At 33.3% G+C, this 21,991-nt stretch overlaps 1 protein-coding gene across 5 annotated transcripts in view; it reads right to left on the reverse strand.

The window, feature by feature from the left end:
* Window positions 1-21,991, reverse strand: part of LOC142318899 (sorting nexin-17-like) — an 85,396-nt gene that overhangs the window by 36,712 nt on the left and 26,693 nt on the right. For all 5 annotated transcript variants that reach the window (XM_075355558.1, XM_075355575.1, XM_075355550.1 and 2 more), the window contains exons 4-6: window positions 19,193-19,283; window positions 10,950-11,034; window positions 1,409-1,571 (exon numbers count right to left, since the gene is read on the reverse strand). In XM_075355558.1, coding sequence (XP_075211673.1) covers window positions 1,409-1,571; window positions 10,950-11,034; window positions 19,193-19,283 — 339 coding nt within the window. The remainder of the gene's footprint in view (window positions 1-1,408; window positions 1,572-10,949; window positions 11,035-19,192; window positions 19,284-21,991) is intronic.

The raw sequence follows: 21,991 nt of genomic DNA on the forward strand, positions 1-21,991 counted from the left end.
ACCAAATTTTACAAAAAGAGACTGTTTAGCCATAGAAAATAACAAACTTTGTAAACAATAATCGATTTGATTTCTTAAAAATATAAAGGTACATTTTGGGAATTAATGAATTTATATAAGTATTTTATAGCTTCTACTAGTAAGTTAGACCTTGCTTTTAACAGTTTATGAATTAACATAAGCTGTGAAGAACATGTTGGCTAAACTAACAAACACATTACATTACAGACTAAACAGTTAAATAACATACCTTAGCATACAAAAGGTAGACTTTAAAAACAAATCAAATTTTATCACATATCCATACAAAACTTGTAGTCTCACTAATTTTGGGACACCTTAGTAATTTTGCTTTATATTAATGATCTTCCTTTTAATATTGTAGATGAAAACACTAAGTTGTACATCAATGATACACCAATGCTGTTTCCAGTGGCAATATTTTGGTTTTAGAAAACAAATTTAATCATGATTACAATTACATAAAGGAATGGTTTAATGCAAATAGGTTGTAAGGGAATTATGTACTATTTTATTTTTAAAAGGAAATAGATAAGACAGATAGAAAGTAACAAATAAATAATTTAATTAACAAAGTAAAATATTGTATGTTATATTAATTCTCTCTTCCAGCATTATGTACTCAAAATGCAAAAAAAAAAGTTTCCTGCGATAGCCAACATGGAATTACTCTAGTGCCAACATTTAATTGACATTATTAAAAATACGAGAGTTAACGTTCAATCTGTATCTTATATTATTACATAAAGCATTTTTTTACAAACAGAGCAATGCAAAATGGAGATAAAAAAATAAATTGGGAAAGATTTCACTCAAAATCCATTAAAAAAAAATTGTTTACTTAAAATCTAAACGTAGCTGTACATTTTAGTAGTTAAAAAATCGTTATTTACCAATAGAGATGAGGTAGAAGAGCACAGAGGGAGAAAACTATAGACTACCTCAATCTTACTGCAACATAACTGCAATAAGGTCCAACCCAGTAAGCTTAATTAAGTGTGCCAGTGCAGTGCTTGTACTGCTCTTCTGACAAAGAATTCTGGCAAGCATCAGATTATAGGATTGAAAGGATTATAGATTTAACAGGAATAAAAGAAAATCAAACCAAATGTTATAAAAAAAATCTTGGCTATTTGAAATACAAGAGCAAATTAATCAGATAAGAATTTTAATTATCCAAGCTGTTTCAAGTGTATATAAACTGATGTTTTTTAACTGAACAAATGATGTAAAATGTAAGACCAATGAATACTAAATTCATTACACGAGAAAAACCAAGAATCACTTGTAAATCAAGATAAAAAACCACATTCAGAGAAGTTAAGTTACATACATTTACAAATCTTGGCATTAGTATTTTATTTATAAAGTTTCAATCTACACTTACTTCTTTTTTAGCACCAGTAGCTTGAAGTGTTGCAAGCTGAGAGCTAATTTCCTTGCTACAAAAAATCCAACCAAGTTCCACATCTGAAACAGTCTGAGTATACAGCAGATTTAATCCTACTCTATCAGTCATAATTTCTGTATCATATGCAGGATCCCAGTAACTAAAATAAACAAAATGTATATTTCATTATTTACTTACATCTCCTTTAAATATGAAATTAATGGTGAAAATTAAACTCATCATAAGAAGCTTGAAAATCACAGATATACTCATTTATTCTATTTAAATTAAATATTCATTTCTATATTTTTATTGCATTGTGCATCAACACAATGGAAAATAATGGCATAAAATTTTAGAAAAGCCAGGTTAATTTTTCATTCTAAAGAATTTTTTTAGAAGCTAAATGTACTCCAATTAGTCATGTTATAAGCTCTGTTTACTAAAAACGGAGAAGAAAATAACTAACGAATAAATGATAACCTTCACCCATCACTGTCCCTTCATTACTGAAATAAGGCTGCACATAATGAACTTTCACTTAACTCTCATCATTATACCTCAAAAACTTTCTCCTCATTGTTCTTTTTTTTTTAAATCTTCCATTATTAATTCTATTTATATCTTGATCTTCCTCAATTATATTTAGATAAAATATTTCTTTAACATTCTTCTACTCTGCACTCTGTTAAGTGCCAAAACCAAGGACAAAAAAAACCAAAATAGGATATGATTTTAAGCTGGAGGTTGTAAATTAGAAAAACTGGATTAACGAGAATACAATGGTGTGAACATGTTAACAAACTGATTAAACATGAATAAATATCAGCATCAGTTAACCCAGAATAATACTTTGTAAAAGTTGATAAATTTATCAAATCTTATAATAAAATACTATATCAGTTACTTTCATTATTAAAACTAAGAAGATGCACTTTAGTTGAACAATTCTAACTGGTATCATTCATTTATAACTCAATCTTGTAAATATTTTTGAAAATAATAAAAAATGACCTTGTAAGTTATTTTGAAAATAATGACTAATGTTTTGAGTTTCAGTTACAGGTTAAGTAAAATATGTTTTGCTTTGTTCATGTAAATTTGTTGAGCGCAAACTATAATATTTTTCAATATTTAATAGTGATATTTTAATATTAATATTTAATATTAATAGTAATAATTTAAAAATATTAAAGGATAGTAATTTAGTAATAATTTAATTTAATAGTAATATTTAAATAGTAATCATGATTTTTTTTTTAAATTGAAAAAACCAGTATATGATTCTTAAAATGAGTTTAAATTTATTTTTAAGTTAACTTTTTTTTTTTGCTGAAAAATGCTTTTTACTGTTATCATTGCTCAGAACAAAGATGTCAAAAAAAAACTTACAACTAATATCACAGTTAACATCCCAAAACAAACTTACTTAAAACTAGTACATTTAAAAAATAATAGCAAACATACAATACATAACATTTAAAAATAAACATAAATAGACTTCAACAAAGTTTGAGAGAAGTGTGAAGATTCCCCTTACAGAAAACAATAAAATTAAAAATTAACTAAAAATAAAGTATACACACAACAAAAAATATTATACTAACAAAAACAGCATAATGTATAAATGATAGTAATAAAAGTAACAAAAAGAAATAAAATAAATGGATATAAATATAAAAGTATTACGAATGACAATATATTCTTAAGCAATGAATGAAATCAATTACTTTATCTATCATGCTAGCACTGTCACCCAAATACACCACATTGTGGTAGGCGCTTTAAACCTGCGACATAAGACCATGTAAAGTACACAGTTCACAAGAATATGGTAAAGAATTAAATAGTAGTTATATCAAGGACTAATAGGAATATTATTCGACAACGTAAGATGTCTGTGGGTCAGCCTCGTATGACCTACCCACAGATGACAAAAAAATTCACCTCTCCTGTTTGCTCTACTGGACAAAAATCAAGGACGTACCATGTACTTTACAAGTTATAGCTTGTTATCTAACATCGCATTCAACTCACTCTGCTATTCCAATCGCACTATTTTATAAAATTGGATAAATCAGAAGCAAGAATTCGAGAAGTGAATGTAGGTTTAGTATATGCTTCCTTAGCAGTTAACATCAACATGCTCATTCTCTGGGATCCCAACATCGCTTGGAATCCAGCAGAAACTGACAAGTGTATTGATAGAATAGAGTGCTTCATGTATTTCTGAAACAAGCTGTCTTGAGTACATGTCATCTATTATTTGCAATGCATTCAACGAATCACTATAGATAAGAACATCACAGTATCTAGGATTCACGATGTTCAGTGCTTTGTTAATAGCATGAAGCTCAGCAACGACGACACTTATAATAGAAAGGAATCCAAAGAGATATCTTTGCTTATCCAAAACAAATGGGCATACATTAAATAAAAAGAATGAAGGGAATTTAATACTCAATAAAGAAAATGGATAGACAGTTCTAACACCAAGTTGAGCAGGTAAACAAACAGAAATGATAAACAGTGTGAATGATAAACATTCAAAATGATAAACCAAGGGATTAGAAAAGAGAATTTCAAAGTTTGAATGTTCTTCCTTAAAATAATCAGGAAGAGCCTCCTTTCTGATTATTTTAAAGAAACGTTGATTAACACTGGAAACATTGCTGTGAGTTGGGGATGAATGGCCGTACTCGAACTGACAGGTAACCTACTTTTATTTTATTTTATTTTTCTACTTTTATTTTGGTACAGGAAGGTTAAACGTTAATATAAGAGATGGAGGTTCCTTCATCCCACTCTACAGTTTCATTATTCTTTAACCTCCTCAACACCTCGGGGATGAAGCTCATCGGCAATTTCAGTAACATCAATCTCCAGAAGGTCCTAGCAAAAGATTACTCCGCAGCTGGTATCCAAGATTCTGTGCCATACCGTACTAATTTTTATACAATCCATATTAGTGAGACGTAAAAGAGATCAACTCTGCTTGTCACTAAACGTCTCGATCAGTATTGATCCACCTCTTAAATTGCTGACATTCTTCAGAGAACCACTTGAACACATTACTACTTTATCGACAAGGAAAGAAAAGACCTTGTGAAGGGAGCCTCCTTCCTGATTATTTTAAAGAACTACAAATCTAATATTTTTATATTTTAGACGGGATGCATCACAATTTTGAATATTTATCTTCTAAGGACCTGTTATCCTCATCAGACAACACTGAGCAAGATTTTTCACAAGATTAGAATTAGTAGTTTTTTCAGATGGGCCACCAACCATCATAAGAATGATTTGAGGACTAGAAATTTTGGTTACACATATACTGGGAAACGACAGGGCCACCCCTGGGTACAAAGGCTACAGCTAAATACGAGGGTGAATCAAATATAAATGGTAATTTATTTTTTATAAATTTATTTTATTTTTTTTTTCAGTCATTTGACTGGTTTGATGCAGCTCTCCAAAATTCCCTATCTAGTGCTAGTCATTTCATTTCGGTACACTCCCTACATCCTACATCCCAAACAATTTGTTTTACATACTCCAAACATTGCCTGCCTGCACAATTTTTTCCTTCTACCTGTCCCTCCAATATTAAAGCAACTATTCCTGTCTCTTCTTTTAACTATATTTTCCAAATGCTTCTTTCTTAATCTATTTGCCGCAACACCTCTTCATTTGTCAATTTATTCACCCGTCTGATTTTTAACATTCTCCTATAGCACCACATTTTAAAAGCTTCTAATCTTTTCTTCTCAGATACTCCGATCACCCAAGTTTCACTTCCATATAAAGCTACACTCCAAACATATACTTTCAAAAATGTTTTCCTGACATTTAAATTAATTTTTGATGTAAACAAATTATATTTCTGATTGAAAGCTCGTTTCGCATGTGCTATTCAGCATTTTATATCGCTCCTGCTTTGTCCACCTTTAGTAATTCTACTTTCCAAATAACAAAATTCTTCTACCTCCATAATCTTTTCTCTTCCTATTTTTACATTCAGTGGTACATCTTCGTTATTTCTACTGCATTTCATAACATTTGTTTTGTTCTTGTTTATTTTCATGCAGTAGTTCTTGCGTAGGACTTCATCCATGCCATTCATTGTTCCTTCTAAATCCTTTATACTCTCAGTTAGAATTACTATACTGTCAGTAAATCGTAGCATCTTTATCTTTTCACCTTGTACTGTTACTCCAGATCTAAATTGTTCTTTAACATCATTAATTGCTAGTTCTATGTAAACGCTAAAATTGCTTCCCTTGTTCCTATACTTTTCCTGAAACCAAATTGGTTTCATCCTAACACTTCTTCCACTCTCCTCTCAATTCTTCTGTACAGAATTCTATTTAAGATTTTTGATGCATGGCTAGTTAAGCTGATTGTTCTGTATTCTTCACATTTATCTGCTCCTGCTTTCTTTGGTATCATGACTATAATACTCGTTCAAGTCTGACAAAACCTCCCGTATTTGTAAATATTAGAAACCTACACAACAATTTGTATAATCTATCAATCACTTCCTCACCTGCACTGCACAGTAATTCTACAGATATTCCGTCTATTCCAGGAGCCTTTCTGCCATTCAAATCTTTTAATGCTCTCTTAAATTCAGATCTCAGTATTGTTTCTCTGCTTTCATTCTCTTCGACTTCCTCTTCTTCCTCTATAACACAAGCTTCTAATTCATTTCCTCCATATAACTTCTATATATTCCACCCACCTATCGACTTTTCCTTTCGTGTTATAAATCGGTGTTCCATCTTTGTTTAACACATTATTAGATTTTAATCTATGTATCCCAAAATTTTCCTTAACTTTCCTGTATGCTCCATCTATTTTACCAATGTTCATTTCTCTTTCCACTTCTGAACACTTTTCTTTAATCCACTCCTCTTTCGCTAGTTTGCACTTCCTGTTTATAGTATTTCTTAATTGTCTACAGTTCCTTTTACTTCCTTCATCACTAGCATTCTTATATTCTTATATTTTCTACGTTCATCCATCAGCTGCAATATATCATCTAAAATAGAAGGTTTTGTAACAGTTCTCTTTGTTCCGCCTAATTTCACTTCTGCCAATTTAAGAATGTCCTTTTTAAAATTCCCCCATTCTTCTTCTACATTTTCTACCTTATCTTTTTTACTTAGACCTCTTGTGATGTCCTCCTCAAAAATCTTCTTTACCTCCTCTTCCTCAAGCTTCTCTAAATTCCACCAATTCATCTGACACCTTTTCTTCAGGTTTTTAAACCCCAGTCTACATTTCATTAACACTAAATTATGGTCGCTATCAATGTCTGCTCCAGGTTAAGTTTTGCAGTCAACGAGTTGATTTCTAAATCTTTGCTTAACTAATGATATAATCTATCTGATACCTTGCAGTATCACCTGGCTTTTTCCATGTGTATATTCTTCTTTATAAATTTATAGATTAATAATAAACACAATTCATAAATTCATCATTACTCTGTATAGTCTCCTACACAATCTACATACTTTCTCCAACAATTTGGAAGCTTGAACATTCCTTGTTTACAAAACTTTTGAGACTGAAATGTTAAATGAGTCATAAAAAAATCGTGTTCCTGCTCCTTGAAATCTTCATTGGGAGACAAATCAGGAGGGTGTTTCCCAGGGGAAACACCCTCCTGAGGGGAGGGAGTTTCCCATGCATTTTTTCCAGTTTATCCCTTGTCAAAATCATGGTGCACAGCCTAGCGCATTGTCATGGAGAAGGATGCCTCTGTTGGGCATACCCCATCTTTTTTTGACTGTAGCAGTGAGCAATAGTACACCACATTAACCATTCATTGACTGTGGAGAAAATCTACAAGTAAAACTCCCCTTGAGTCAAAAAAGACATTGCAAGAACTTTTCTGGCTGACAGACGGGTTTTGGCCTTCACTGAGCAGCACTTATCCTTCCTTCACCACACCTTACTTGCCATTTTTGACTCTGATGATGGATTCATGTCTCTTCACATGTGATGATGCACTTCAAAAGTTGTCCCCTTCTTGCTGAAATCGATTCAGAAGTCTCTCATAGACTCCAACCTGACCTGATTTTTTATTTTCAGTCAACAACCTCAGCACAGGCCATCAAGTACTAATTTTTCTAAAGCCAAGATGATCAGTGAATAGATTGAGCACTCCCTTAGCTGATACCCACTTTTGACACAATTTCTTCAATGGTGAAATGGCGATCACCTTCAATAAGCTCTCAAACGGCATGGATGTTGTCAGCTGTGAGATTTGAAGTTGGGCGTCGATCATGACTTTTGTTTTCTACACTTTCTTACTCATACTTTAATTGCCTGGTTCACATATACACTCTGTTCTGGGACAGTGTAATGTCCCCAAATTGTACCTTTAAGCTAGTTAAAATTTCCGTGCCTTCATTAGTTAAAAATTTTAAGATTATACGTTATGCAACAGATGGTGGAACCTTTTGCTCACTCATGGCTGTACTGATGACAGACAGAGCAGAGGAACTAACCAAGCTGATTCCCCCTTTCTAACATAGCAAACATTAGCCCCCACTTTGCCATCCAGCTCGGAACTGCTTGCTGTATAGAATAACAAAATTACTGTTTAAATTTGATTCACCCTTGTACAACTGAGTTAGCTCAGGTGCTCAGAGGGCATCATTTGAGACTTATTACATGGAATCATTCATCCTCTGGCATAATAGTTCCCACTTTGGATTATTACAGTCGCCATTCAAAACACATCGCAAAACAGGTGTGATAGGAGAACAATAAGAATGAAGCGCGAGAGAAGAAATAAAAGAGGGTAAGATCAATAGATTTGCTCTTTAGTTGCCATTTATAAGGCAACAATAGATAAAATGAGCCTAGATTCTTCCCACCACTCATTTAAATGGACCCCCAAACCCAAAGGTGGTTTCACATTAAAACTGTTATGTGCAATACTGAAGAAAAACAATTTTTATTACTTGTTAGCTACATAATATTGTATATTACAATAGTTATAAACTACTACTTGAAACTAAGTATATTATTTTTTTATTTCATTAACTGTATAAGCTCTACAGTTAGCATAAAAATGCAGCAAACTAAATTTCTGAAAATCACAAAACATACTTTTTAAGATTATAATGTTTTTATATAAAAAACATTTGAATTTTTAAGCCGAAGAATGATTTTTAGTTTACGTAACAAGTGCTTAATAATATAAAATACAGGTATCCCACGAAGAAATGGAGAAATTTTCAGAACATGTTCTACTGGTGAAAATAATGAAAAAGTTCATATAAACATACGTCTGGAAACACTTTGTTTTTGAGTTATGGCTAGCAAAATAATTTACCAGGATTTCAGCTCTTCTAATAAAACAAAGCCCTATTCTAATTTTTTAGACCCAAATTAAGGATAAAGTTGGTGGTTTCTTATGTAATTTGAGCTGGCAAATAGTATAAAACAGGTACCAGAACTGTAACTCCAAAATCCAACATAAAACACAAAATCAGTATTGAAAAACAAGTACTTTTTAAGTTTGTAGTACAATAGCTTTTTGTTAAATGACTAATAAATGTGGAAAATTTAGAAACAAATCTTAAGAGAGAATTTAATTCTGAAAAAAATAATGTAAATACAGCCAATAAAAAATACATAAAAACTTTTAAATACTGTTTTCATCTATTTTTATTACATAAAAACTATAAAAAATCTGTTTTTTATTGAAGCAAAACGGATGAAAAACACCTGACAGTTGACACAGCCATTGACTCGTTCCTGTTGCATGTCAGCTGGCAGCCAACATCAAACTTAAGTTCAGATAAAATGCATTTTCAACATATCTTACAATCAACATCATAAAATTTTGATAGTGGGCTCTTGTAAACATGTATTATAATATATGGAATCGGTCTCAGTAAACCTTAAACAATTTTATATCAATTATTCGAGAGTTGTAACTCAGCTGATTTTAATGAGGTTATTGTGTTGAATGTTTACTTAACGTTTGAATATCAATGTTCTGTCATGCTTTATTTACAGTTATTGTTAAAATTTTTTACAGCATGTCCAGTAAAAATAATTTAACTTCACACACACACACACACAAATTTTATTTGTGTGTGTGTGTGTGAAGAGAATGAAAGTGATAGTGATTGTGATGAAGGAAATGTAAGTTTAGCTGATAATGATGTAAATATAACAGTAAATAGTGTGAATAATGCTGTAAATAGTGTAAATTTAGTAACTTCAAGCACAAGTAAGGTTACAGGTACAAATATTTCCTTATGTGCTCAAGCTAACCTACTTCCAACTACTGATGACTCTGATGTTCAAAATAATATAAATGTAACTAAAAGACGAACAGTCAAACAAAATAATGTAAATACTGTTAAAAGGCATACAGTTACTAGTAATGTTAGTATTAACCCCAATCAACATAACTGGATTACTGTAAACAAGAAGGAAGAAGTTCCAGATTATAAATAATAGATATTCAGCTGAAAAAATACAAAAGAATACACCACTTTGACAGCGGTCAATCTGGCATAACTGGTCTCCTGTAACAATAGATGAAATAAAAGCTTTTTTAGGAGTACTACTAAATATGGGTTTGCATGAAAAAAGTTCACTTAAGGACTACTTTTCTGAAGAGTGGACTGAGAAACAGCCATTTTTTTAAGGATGTGTTTTTCAGAAATAGATTTTACCAGAGTTTCTGGTCTTTCCATTTATGTCCTCCAAATCCTAATTCACGTAACCATTCAAAGAGCATTTGAATAAAATTGAAGCATTTAATTGCAAAATATAAAACATAACATCCATATAAAAACAATAACTCATATCTAAGTGTATAATTTAGAAACAAGAATTAATTCTGATACATGACTGAATACGTTCTTGTTAACTAGATATTAATAATTTTATAATAATTTTACTTAACAATGATTGAAAAATGGATAGAAAAATAAAATCTAATGTGTTCCTATTAGTAGTTTTTTTTTAATTTACAAAACATAAGTTGTCATCGTTGAGAATTATATCACAATTAATGTTCTGTGTATGTTTCACTACAATACTACACCTAAACAATTTTAAAAAAGTTATGCTGTCAAAATTATTGATATTGTCCAATTTATTAAAAATCAGTCTCTTAGACTTTCACAATTCTTTTAAAACACATGAAAAACAATTTGAATAAAAAACATGACTGACAAAATAAAACTAGAACAAATAAAGATTTTATTGAAAGAAAACAAACCATATATAAAATGTCACAATAAAAAAAAGAATAGATTAAATTAAATCTTGATTTTAATGTAATCATATATACAAGAGTTAACTACTTTCTATGGAAAGATGTAGAAATATTTTCAGGGCTTTGAGAAAACATTACGAAATAAGGAAACTTAAAGAAATTCTAAGAGATTATTTATACCATACTACAAAGGAAACATCACTGTGACAATCAAAAACAAAAAAAAATAATAAAACTTATCTTCGTCAGTACTACTATTATATAAATCAATATGATAATACTCGCCTTTTTCTCAAAACAATCCTGTACGAATGTGGGTAGGATTTTTTTGATATGTATGGAGATTCAAAGTTTTGTAGTTTTCGTACAACTGAAAGAGAAACAATAAAAATAAGCAAAAAAAATCATTTTATATATAATATATATAATCCAGTCTCCATGGCATATATATAATATATAGATAATCCAGTCTCCATGGCAGAGTGGTAACATCTCGGCCTTTCATCCAGAGGTCCTGGGTTCGAATTCTGGTCAGGCGTGGCATTTTTCATATGCTACAAAATTCCATTTCCATATCCCAAACACAAGCTTCAAGCTTATGTGGTGATATCATCAAGCAAAAAAGAAAAAAAAAATATATATATTTATTTACACACAAACCCAAACATGCCCCACACACACACATACAAGGGTTGTTTAGAAAGTAACTTACATTTTGGTATAAAACAAACAACAGCTGTTGGAAAAAAATTTATCATATACAATCTGAAAATATGAGGGATATCTCTAAAGTAAAGATCGCTGGGAAATTTTTCTCCCTAAGGTTGGCAAATCTGTGGTGTTCAGAGCCAAACTAGTAATGTACACACTGCATTGTTGTCTATAAGTTGTCACGTTGCAGTAACTTGGATTACATGTGAGTTATTACATTATTAAATGAATAGGAAAAACGATGTTGCCGCTGACTGTGAAATACGTGGAGTCATATGTTTTTTAAACCATCAAAATGTTAATAAAAACATGAACTTCATATTACACGCCAGAAAAAAAACAGCAGTAAAATGAATGGCATCATCCTCAATCACCAATCACTTCAACAAAGGTCAAGCCACAGCCATTCAGACGTAAACTGATGGCCACAGTCTTTTGGGATCAGTTTAGCATAACACTGATTGATTTCATGCCACGTGGAATAACTATAAATGCAAAAGCCTACTGCAAAACTCTACATAAGTTATGAAGCGCCATTCAAACTTGGCAACGGGGGCGGCTGACCAATGGTGTCGTCCTGCTGCACTATAATGTCCACATGTTGCAAGTCTGAAATGTGATTTACTGAGAACATTTGGATGGGAAATTTATGATCACCCACCATATAGTCCAGACTTAACACCTTCTGATTACTGTTTGTTTGGGAAATTGAAAGAATTTTTGAGTGGTAAGCAATTTGTGGGTGACAATGAACTTAAAAATGCTATTAATCAGTGGTTAAATGGATTGGCGGCAAAAGAATACGACAAGGGTATATTGAAGCTGGTGTATTGCTATGATAAATGTCTTAATTGATGTGGCAATTTTATAGAGAAGTAGTATAAGGTATGTATGAGAGGTTATCACTAAAGTAAAGCCCATTTCATTGTAAACAAATTTATTCTGAAAACTTTATAAATATTTTTTTATTTCTCTTAAACTACGAGTACATACCTTATACTACTTCTATGTTGCCGATTTTAAACGGCATGCCATAACATACGTAGAGTTTCACAGTAGGCTTCTTCATTTATAATCATTCCACGTGACATGAAATCAATCAGCAGTATTCAAATCTGATCCCAAAAGACAAGGGCCATCAGTTTCCATCCAAATGGCTGTGGCTTGATCTTTGTTGGTCTGGTTAGTGATTGAGGATGATGCCATTCACTTGACTGCTGTTGTCTTTCTGGCATAGTCGGCCACTTACATCAGTATGGTTAATGGATGAAGGGCCTTTTCAGGTACAAATATTGACATCACCATTGGTAGGAACATCCCTGGCAGAATCCTTGGAGTGGTCTGTGGTCGACCACTGTTCTAGCAATCAATGACTGATACTTTTTGAAACAGCAGATGAGCTACATGATGGCCATAAGGTACACTTTCCTGTTTACCAAGGGCACTTCCTGCATAGGAAGGCGGACTAGCCGAAAATCTCTTCTTTGTTGGAGTCCAGACTGTTGATTTTTTCTTGAGACATTGATGGCCTGCCATTAGATATCCTGGCATAAAATTTCACTTCTGCGGTGGTGGTGGCGGCTGAAGCTGCTGTTGCTAGAGGCACTAGCCGGGAACGTACATCTGGATGGTGGTCTCAGAATCTGAAAGCAATGAAGCAGTCTGTGAACTGACTCAGAAGGGCTGCGCAACAAGAGGGTGATCCCGATCGGCGTGCGGCCCTAACTGCAGATTACCACAGAAGGAAGGCTAGGTACTTTCATAGCATTAGGTCCTCCAAGCATAATTCCTGGTGTTCCATTGTTCATGAGCAAGGGAATAGAGACCCTTGGGGCGTTGATTATAGTGCCCTTGAACATAAGCACAGGAAAAATGTCCTCTTGTCAGCTTTGTCAACCCGTGAGGGTGTGGTAATTAATAAGGACCATATCCTTAGTATTTTGCTGAATGATTTGCTCCCGGATGACACTATGGTGGGTAAGGTTTCATACCACCGGCATGTTAAGTGGGAAGTCGTGATTTTCGAGATCGACTTACAATCTTCTGAGATCACTAAGGTGGAGGTGCGTCAGGTAATCTGTAGTATGGCACGGCTCAAGGGCCCCGGATATAATTGTATCACAGCGGAGCTCCTTGTCCGAGCGCTTCCAGTAGTCCATGGTCCTCTAACTTGAATATATAATAGGTTGCTCTTCGACGGCCACTTTCCGGCGTGTTGGAAGCGTGGAGACTTGGTGTTGTAGTACAAAGGTGGCGACAAAGATCCTACTGTTAGTTCTTCTGACCGTCCACTAACGCTCCTGCCTGCGACTGACAAGGTTTTTGAGGTCTTATATTTGTGTATTAATGTTAGATAAGTCACTGATCATTTGCTAATGGATAACCAGTATGGTTTCCGACCGGGCAAGAACAGGATGCCATACTAAAGGTGATGACCATAGCTTCCTCTAGTCCATGTAAATATGTATTAGGGATTTTTTTGGACATATCCGGGGCATTTAATAACTTATAGTGGCCCTCTGTCCTGTTTCAGATACAGAAGCGTAAGTGTACATGAAATGAATTAGAAGTGTTCTCAAGTTATTTCAGCCATCGGACCGTTTCCCTGCGTAATGGCGGCTCGGAGGTTCATAAGACCTTAACTAAAGGATGCCCTCAGGGCAGTGTTCTGAGTACCCTTCTTTGGATCATAGAATTCGATTCCATGTTGCATTTAAGACTGCCATGTGGTTGTCGTGTCGTCGCTTATGCTGACGACATGCTGCTACTGACTGAAGGGGATTCGCGTAATGAGGTAGAGTTCCGAGCTGCTCATGCTTGTGAGACACTCAGACTGTGAAGTCTCCAACATAAGATGATTTTCAGCTCAGAGAAAACCACAATGATGATGCTTAAGGGCTGATTGGCTGCTTTCCGGCGAATCCGGGTTCGGATGTCTGGTCTCCCCATTCGGTATGTTACGGCTCAAAAATACCTGGGTGTTATCCTTGATGAAAATTTTCGGTTCAAGGAATATCTACAGTATGTGGCAATATATGTGAATTTTATGGAATCTATGGAGCCATTCATCCCAATTGGAGGTTGAATTACCATACTATGTGTATCCTTTACAAAGGTGTCAGTGAAGCTATTATGCTGTATGCTGCGCCTTCTGGGCTCACCGCATGGCTTTTAGGTATTGTGCGGACGTTTTGTTGCCCAGCGACTCCTCTGGCTGTTATAGCCGGTTATAGAACAGTCTCCCAGGAGGAAGTCTGCGTTATAGGCGGGGTCAAACCAATAGATATCTTGGCTAATGAGTGATGGGAAGGTAAATAACCAAGGTACATTTCCAAGGTAAATAACCTTTTGACGTCAGAACGAAAACAGGAGATTGAAGACCGGGGCCTTGCGTCTTGGCAGGTCACGTGGGACGAATCCTCCACAGGTCGCTACACGCATAGTATATTTCCTATAATGTTTGATTTAGGTGCGATGGATCTCCCCCAATCGGTATATCACACAGTTTCTCTCTGGGCAGATTCCCTTTCCGGCAGGTTTGGCTAGGTTTCGTTTGATGGATTCGAGGACTGATGATACAGTGGACCACGTCCTCTACGTCTGTCTCCGATATGTGGTCAAACATTCAAGAGCTGTTAGGGAACTTGAGAGAATACATTCCTTTCTGGATCTCCGTATTAAATGGAAAATCCGCGAGGAGTGGTCTACAGTGGCTGGTTTTCACCCTCGCAGTGTGTAGGTCTGCAGACTGAGTTTAAACGAGGTACTCGATCAAAGTAGGATCCCGGGTGGCTAGGGTTTCGACCTAGGCATTGGATTGGTTGGATGTAGGCGCATTGGCATCGTGCCAATATATATTGGTGTTGTTTGTGATTCGATTTGGTGCTGCCGCTGGTGGGGGTGGTCGCACTGCCGGGGTATTGTAATGCGCAACCGGGGGCGTGGCTTCGTTCCGCTGGTGGCAGTCCTGATCGTGACTTGGTAACGCCACGCATGACTCCTTGATGTGACCGGGTGGGGGTGCGGGGTTTGTCATTGGCTCCTGCACGGACCGCAATGAACGTTCCCCTTGTTAGGTACCTAAATTGGTCAACTTATTTGTGTGTAGGTTGAATTTCTATGTTGCGTAAGACATAATTTTGATTGGTTTGAATGTAGCACTGATTTACCTTTCAACTCGTTCGTTTTCTAAGGCATTCACAGTCACAAAGTGCTATCAAGTCTGGACTAGGCGCGGGGTTCGCGCTTCGCGGTTTCGGTCAGTTAGTTTGCGGGAATCATGTGAGGTTAGATGTGAAGGTCTCCGTTTGAGGCCTATGTGAAGGAAAAATTCGATTTGTATTTTACTGATGCAAATGTCTACCGAGGCATTTACATCGGTGGCATCCCGACCGTGGCCTGGCTGATGACTGTGAGATATGAATCAGTTAGAGGTTCTAAAGACGACCTCCGGTAAAGCCCCTCAGGGCTCGGAACGGAGGGGGTGGTGTGGCGATCGGTAAGGTAATAAGGGGTTGGGATGTCTTTCTGGCATGTAATACAAATCCATGTTTCATCACCGGTAACAATTGAATTAAGGAACCCATCACCTTTTCCTGTGTAGCGCATCAAAAATTCCAAAGCAGATCCCATTCTGATTTTTTTGTGACGTTACGTTAAGACGTGTGGCATCCAACGTACACAAACCTTTCTAAAGCCTAAATGGTCATGAACAATGCAACCAATAACAGCTCTTGAAAGATCAGGAAGAAGAAGGGCCAGATCGGAAATCGGTGAGCGACGATCTTTTCTGACTTCAACAGTGATGTGTTTCAATAAGTCCTCGGTGATTATTAAGGGCCTCCACGAACATTCTTCATCATACACATTAATTCTGTTATTTCTAAGCCTTTCACACCATTTTCGGACATTTCTTTCACTCATTATATTATCACCTTACACAGCAACCAACTGCCTATGAATTTCGGCCGGTTTAACGTTTTAATGGTTTAAAAAACGTATAACTTCATGTATTTCACAGTCGGCAGCAACATCAATTTTCCTATTCATTTTATAATGTAATAAATCACACGTAATCAAAGATACTACAACATGACAACTTACAAACAACAATGCAGTGTGTATATTACTAGCATGGCTATGAACGACATAAGTTCACCAACCTTAAGGAGAGAAATTTCCCAGCGATCTTTACTTTAGAGATAATCCTCATACTTTAAGAGAAAAAATATTTTTTAGTTTTCGGAATAAATTTTTTTTACAATGAAAACAGTTTTTACATTAGAGATAATTTCTTGTACATCCTTACACTACTTTTCTTAGTAGCCACCAAATCCAGATATTTGTCATATCTGTAAATTAATTTTTGTAAAAATTCAATAGCCAGGATTTTCAGCCACTCAGTGACACCTTCCTGGATCCCCTCGTCATCATCAAAGTGCTTAGTTACCAACCAGTTTTTCATGTGAGGGAACAAATGATAATTGCTAAGTGGCAGATGTGGTCTTTACCCAGGATGATAAAAAATTTCCCACCTAACCTTACCCAAAGTACATGAGTACAATGAGTCAAGTGCAGACATGCATTGTTCTTGGATGAAGGAAATCCAAAAGCCAACATGCCAAATTGAATCACTGGATTGCTCTCCATAGGTTTTTAGGGTCTCACAATACACTTCTGCATTTATTATAGTGCAAAGCTCCATAATTCAACAAAAATTAATCATTTTCGTTTATTGTTCCAGAAAACTGTTGTCTGAAAGAAGTTTTGGTAATTATAAACTTTTTTGTCACAATCTTATGAGAAAGCTACATAAAATTTTTGGAAATTGAAATAAAACTTCTGTAATGGTAAAGCACCGATTAGCATAAATATTTTCATTGACTTTCGCTACCAGTTCATCAAACAGAACAGTAAGCTGGCCATAATTTTTCATTGTGAAAATCTGAGTAGCCATTTTTAAACATGTATACTATTGCCTCAATGCACCTTCACTCATTTTCATCTTTCCCATAAACATCATACAATTCCCAACAAATCTCAATAGATTTGTTTTTTTCCCCAAAGAAATCCAGTAGCCGATCTCACTTCACAACTGGCAGGACTTCCTATGGCAGCACACACTTTAAACAATTGTAAAAAAAAAAAAAAAAAATGTATCGCAGTCCTTTTCATAGAGAGCAGCAGTTCCACGCACACTGAGTCAGGCTAGCAACAATCACCAAGTTGCAACAAACCACCAAGTGAGGATCACCACCACTATCCCTACAATTTGGAACCCATAGTGAAATCTTTGGTGAACCCATGGTGAAATGACAGTGCACTGAGCAATTAGACCACTCCTTCATGAACAACAGTCAAATGTAAGTTACTTTCTGAATGGCCTTGAAATTTATAGTTATACACATTTCATCCTAGCAGTTTAATATAATTATATTATTAAAAACTAATTTTTACCACTACCTGCTTTTATTTACTGTTTATAAGTATTTTCTTAGAGATTTTTGTCTCTTTAAAACATTGCCTCACAAAATATGATTATAACATTATTTTAAAATACTAACACTATAAAAAATGAAGTTTCATTTATATATCTTTTTTATGATTTCGATGATAAACATACATCTATGCAGTTTTAGTGAAGCTTAATCTTTATTGTATCAAAAGTACTCAACAAAATAGATAAATAAAACCAGTACATAAAAAAAACTAATTTTTAACCACATAAAAATATGCAGTTTAAAAAACGCTGCATATAATAAAATAAAAAATTATTAAAAATATATATAAATGAAGTGCTAATTTTTCCTATGATTTTAATGAATCAGCATTCATATTAAAATTTCATTAAATTAGCTACAGTTGTCTATGCTAACATTATATATATGAAATTATCTTTTTTTGTAAATAAGATATCTTCAGTTCTATAATATAATTATAGAATATCTATTAATACAGAAGTTAACCATAATTTCTAAAAAATCAAATTTAATAAAATATTCATGCATACGTTATACATATAAATATTTAGGTCCCATAACCAAAATAATCCATAGGCAATCATTTTCAAGAATAACATTCAATGGCAGGCTTACTATGGAAGTAGAGTAAGTCTGTAGTTTCTCATTACAGACTTCACTGAGCAACACATATTGTCAGAATCTATATCCCAACCCAGCAGGAATGTAATTTTTCAACTCTACAAATAAAAAAGGCACTCTGTGACTAGTTAGTCAAAGATGAAGTTTATACTGCATAGTGAACACTGTTATTTACTGACAAAGTAACTTTGACCTAGTGCTACTAAAATCTCAATGTTTTACATGTATAAAGTCATAAGAAAAATTGGGGCAGATAGTGTAACAAAATAAATTAATATATCCTTCTGTCTACTTAGTAGAATAACTTAAGTTTGCATTATTTTATTACATAAAAAAATTTGTATATATAAATTAAAATGGTTATATTATAAAAGACATTATTAAATTAACTTAGACAAAATAAAAAAAATTATAAATTAACAACATTAAAAGAAATAGAAAAACAATTCTTGTATCCCACTACATTATCATACAAACATCTATAAATACTTTAACCAAAAATAATAAATTGAATATACTTATAAAATTGCCTTTAAAACAAAAAATTAATAACAAATCTCTAGCAAGCCAGTTTATAAAATAGAATGCAGAGCTACAGTGAATAGAATCATTATTTTCTGAACTGTTAAAAATAACAAAGTAAACAATTAATATTTACTATAAATAAATAAATTACATAACATAAATGTAACTTAGAAATAAAAAAAATGAACTTACTAGTAATATCACCATCTTCTTCTTTACATATAAGGAACAATGAAAAATAATACATATAATTGGCAGGAAGATTAATGAAAGTGCACACTTTCTGAAATAAATAAACAAAAAAAATAAATTAATTAAAAGTTAAACCCTAAATTAATAAATAAAAAAGGTAGTAGTACTCCAGTTGATTGGAATGAGGACTTCCTTTCTTTATAAGCGAGTTTCATAATACAAAACATTTTAAAATGTAATCTTAATACCAGATTTAATTACAGAAGTCGCAACTTTATCAGCCTGCAGATGAAACCACTGTGGCAATTGATCAAATCCTATCTGCATTTATCTGAAGATGAGGATGTTTTAAAACTGAATTAAAAATCTTCCACTTTTATTCACTTTTTTTGTTATTTATTAATTCACTTCAGCAATATAAAATGAAATTCATTTTTACAGTCTGTTAATGAGAAGTGAATTTTTTTTACAACAGGTGAAAATGCTAAACTTCACTGGAGTTTAAACAGAGAGCCTTGAGGATAAAAAGCAAAAATGTTTTTCACTCAACCACAGAGATCATCATAGTTAAACATTTAAAGTTCAAGCTTTATTTTCCATAAAATTTCACATCCATACAAGAATTTTTAATAAAGTGAAATAATCAAAATTACTAAAAAAACTGTTTTGTAAAAAAATTGATCAGCATTTAAAATACATATATAAAACATAAAACACTCAAATTAGATAATTAAACTTATCATATCAATTTATTTGTTAATTAATATATTAAGTTTAACTTATCTAATTATTGTGTTTTCATGGTTTATATTTCATATAAAATTAAATTTTATTAACACAGTGGTCAATTTGAATTTTCAAAAAATCATACATATATAATCGTGTGTCTATATAAATATATACTGTAATAATAAAATTTAATATTATATGAAATATAAACCATCAAATACAGTAATTAGATCAGTTAAACTTCCCATAGTAATTTCCAATGATCGATCTTTGCAGCAACCTGCATTCTTAGTTGATATTAAATTCTGTAACTACATTAAAACATATTCATTTTCTGATTTGTCAAATGAATAAGTCATTCTCATTTTATAATTTGTCAAAAGAATATGTTTTGAAGTAGTTATAAATTCAATACCAACTGAAGATGCAGAATCCCAAGAAAATCGATTATTAGAAATTAATATGGATGGTAAGTGACAATCGGATTACTGTATTTTGGTGATTTATAATTAATATAATACATGATTCATATAATATGGATGGTAAGTGACAATCGGATTACTGTATTTTGGTGATTTATAATTAATATAATACATGATTCATATAATATGGATGGTAAGTGACAATCGGATTACTGTATTTTGGTGATTTATAATTCATATAATACATGATTCATATATATATATATATATATATATATATATATATTACTGAGAATACCCTGAGAGTAGATGATGCATTACATTCAATAAGCCATGTGTGTAGCCTATCCCTAGTTTCCAGGAAAAGCTACCATGAGAAAGAATGTAATGCAGCTGCAACCTTTGCCTTCTTTACACTAATTGTAAGAATAATAATTTATTCCTTGTCCTGGACTCGTTTGATTCACATCATCATATTGAAGTCTTAAGTCTGGACCTGTACAATGCACATCATTCTATTAAAGTCTTAGACTTGTTCGATATTATATCGTCCTATTTTATAACACATTGGCATGTACGCATAATGATGTTAACAGTAATTATTTACGATTTGAAATGTCCTACCGACTGCGCCAGTTAAGTATAATACTCGAGTTACATTTTTAAAAAACAAACTTTATTTATTACAATTAGTATACATGTAATCGTACATGTATGTATACTAATTGTAATAAATAAAGTTTGTTTTTTAAAAATGTAACTCGAGTATTATACTTAACTGGCGCAGTCGGTAGAACATTTCAAATTGTATCAGCACATATGATATCAATTTCAATTTTAATCGTTAGTGAAGGGAACTAAATAAAAGTCATCTCGAGAAGTTAATGAATATAATTTTTTCAATCATTGAATCGTCAACGAGACGCAATGGACAACGAGAATAAGAGCATATTATTCAACGAAGTCCACATCGAAGACTGCAATCGACAGTAGTTAGGGAAGCTACCAGATCAATTCAATGTTCGAACTGCAGCTCTACAAAAGCTGTTCCAGTCGGCAGAATTAGTGAATATAATCCTGATTGACAATCCGCTCATCAAAGGCATGACCAATCGACAACAATAACAATAAGACGATAACGATAACACGAAGACCAATTTGGTTTCAGGAAAAATATAGGGACAAGGGAAGCAATTTTAGGCCTCAGATTAATAGTAGAAGGAAGATTAAAGAAAAACAAACCAACATACTTGGCGTTTATAGACCTAGAAAAGGCATTCGATAACGTAGACTGGAATAAAATGTTCAGCATTTAAAAAAAATTAGGGTTCAAATACAGAGATAGAAGAACAATTGCTAACATGTACAGGAACCAAACGGCAACAGTAACCATTGAAGAACATAAGAAAGAAGCCGTAATAAGAAAGGGAGTCTGACAAGGATGTTCCCTATCTCAGTTACTTTTTAATCTTTACATGGAACTAGCAGTTAATGATGTTAAAGAACAATTTAGATTCGGAGTAACAGTACAAGGTGAAAAGATAAAGATGCTACGATTTGCTGATGATATAGTAATTCTAGCCGAGAGTAAAAAGGATTTAGAAGAAACAATGAACGGCATAGATGAAGTCCTACGCAAGAACTATCG

This window comes from Lycorma delicatula, chromosome 1 (genome assembly GCF_047948215.1).
Source record: "Lycorma delicatula isolate Av1 chromosome 1, ASM4794821v1, whole genome shotgun sequence".
NCBI lineage: Eukaryota > Metazoa > Arthropoda > Insecta > Hemiptera > Fulgoridae > Lycorma > Lycorma delicatula.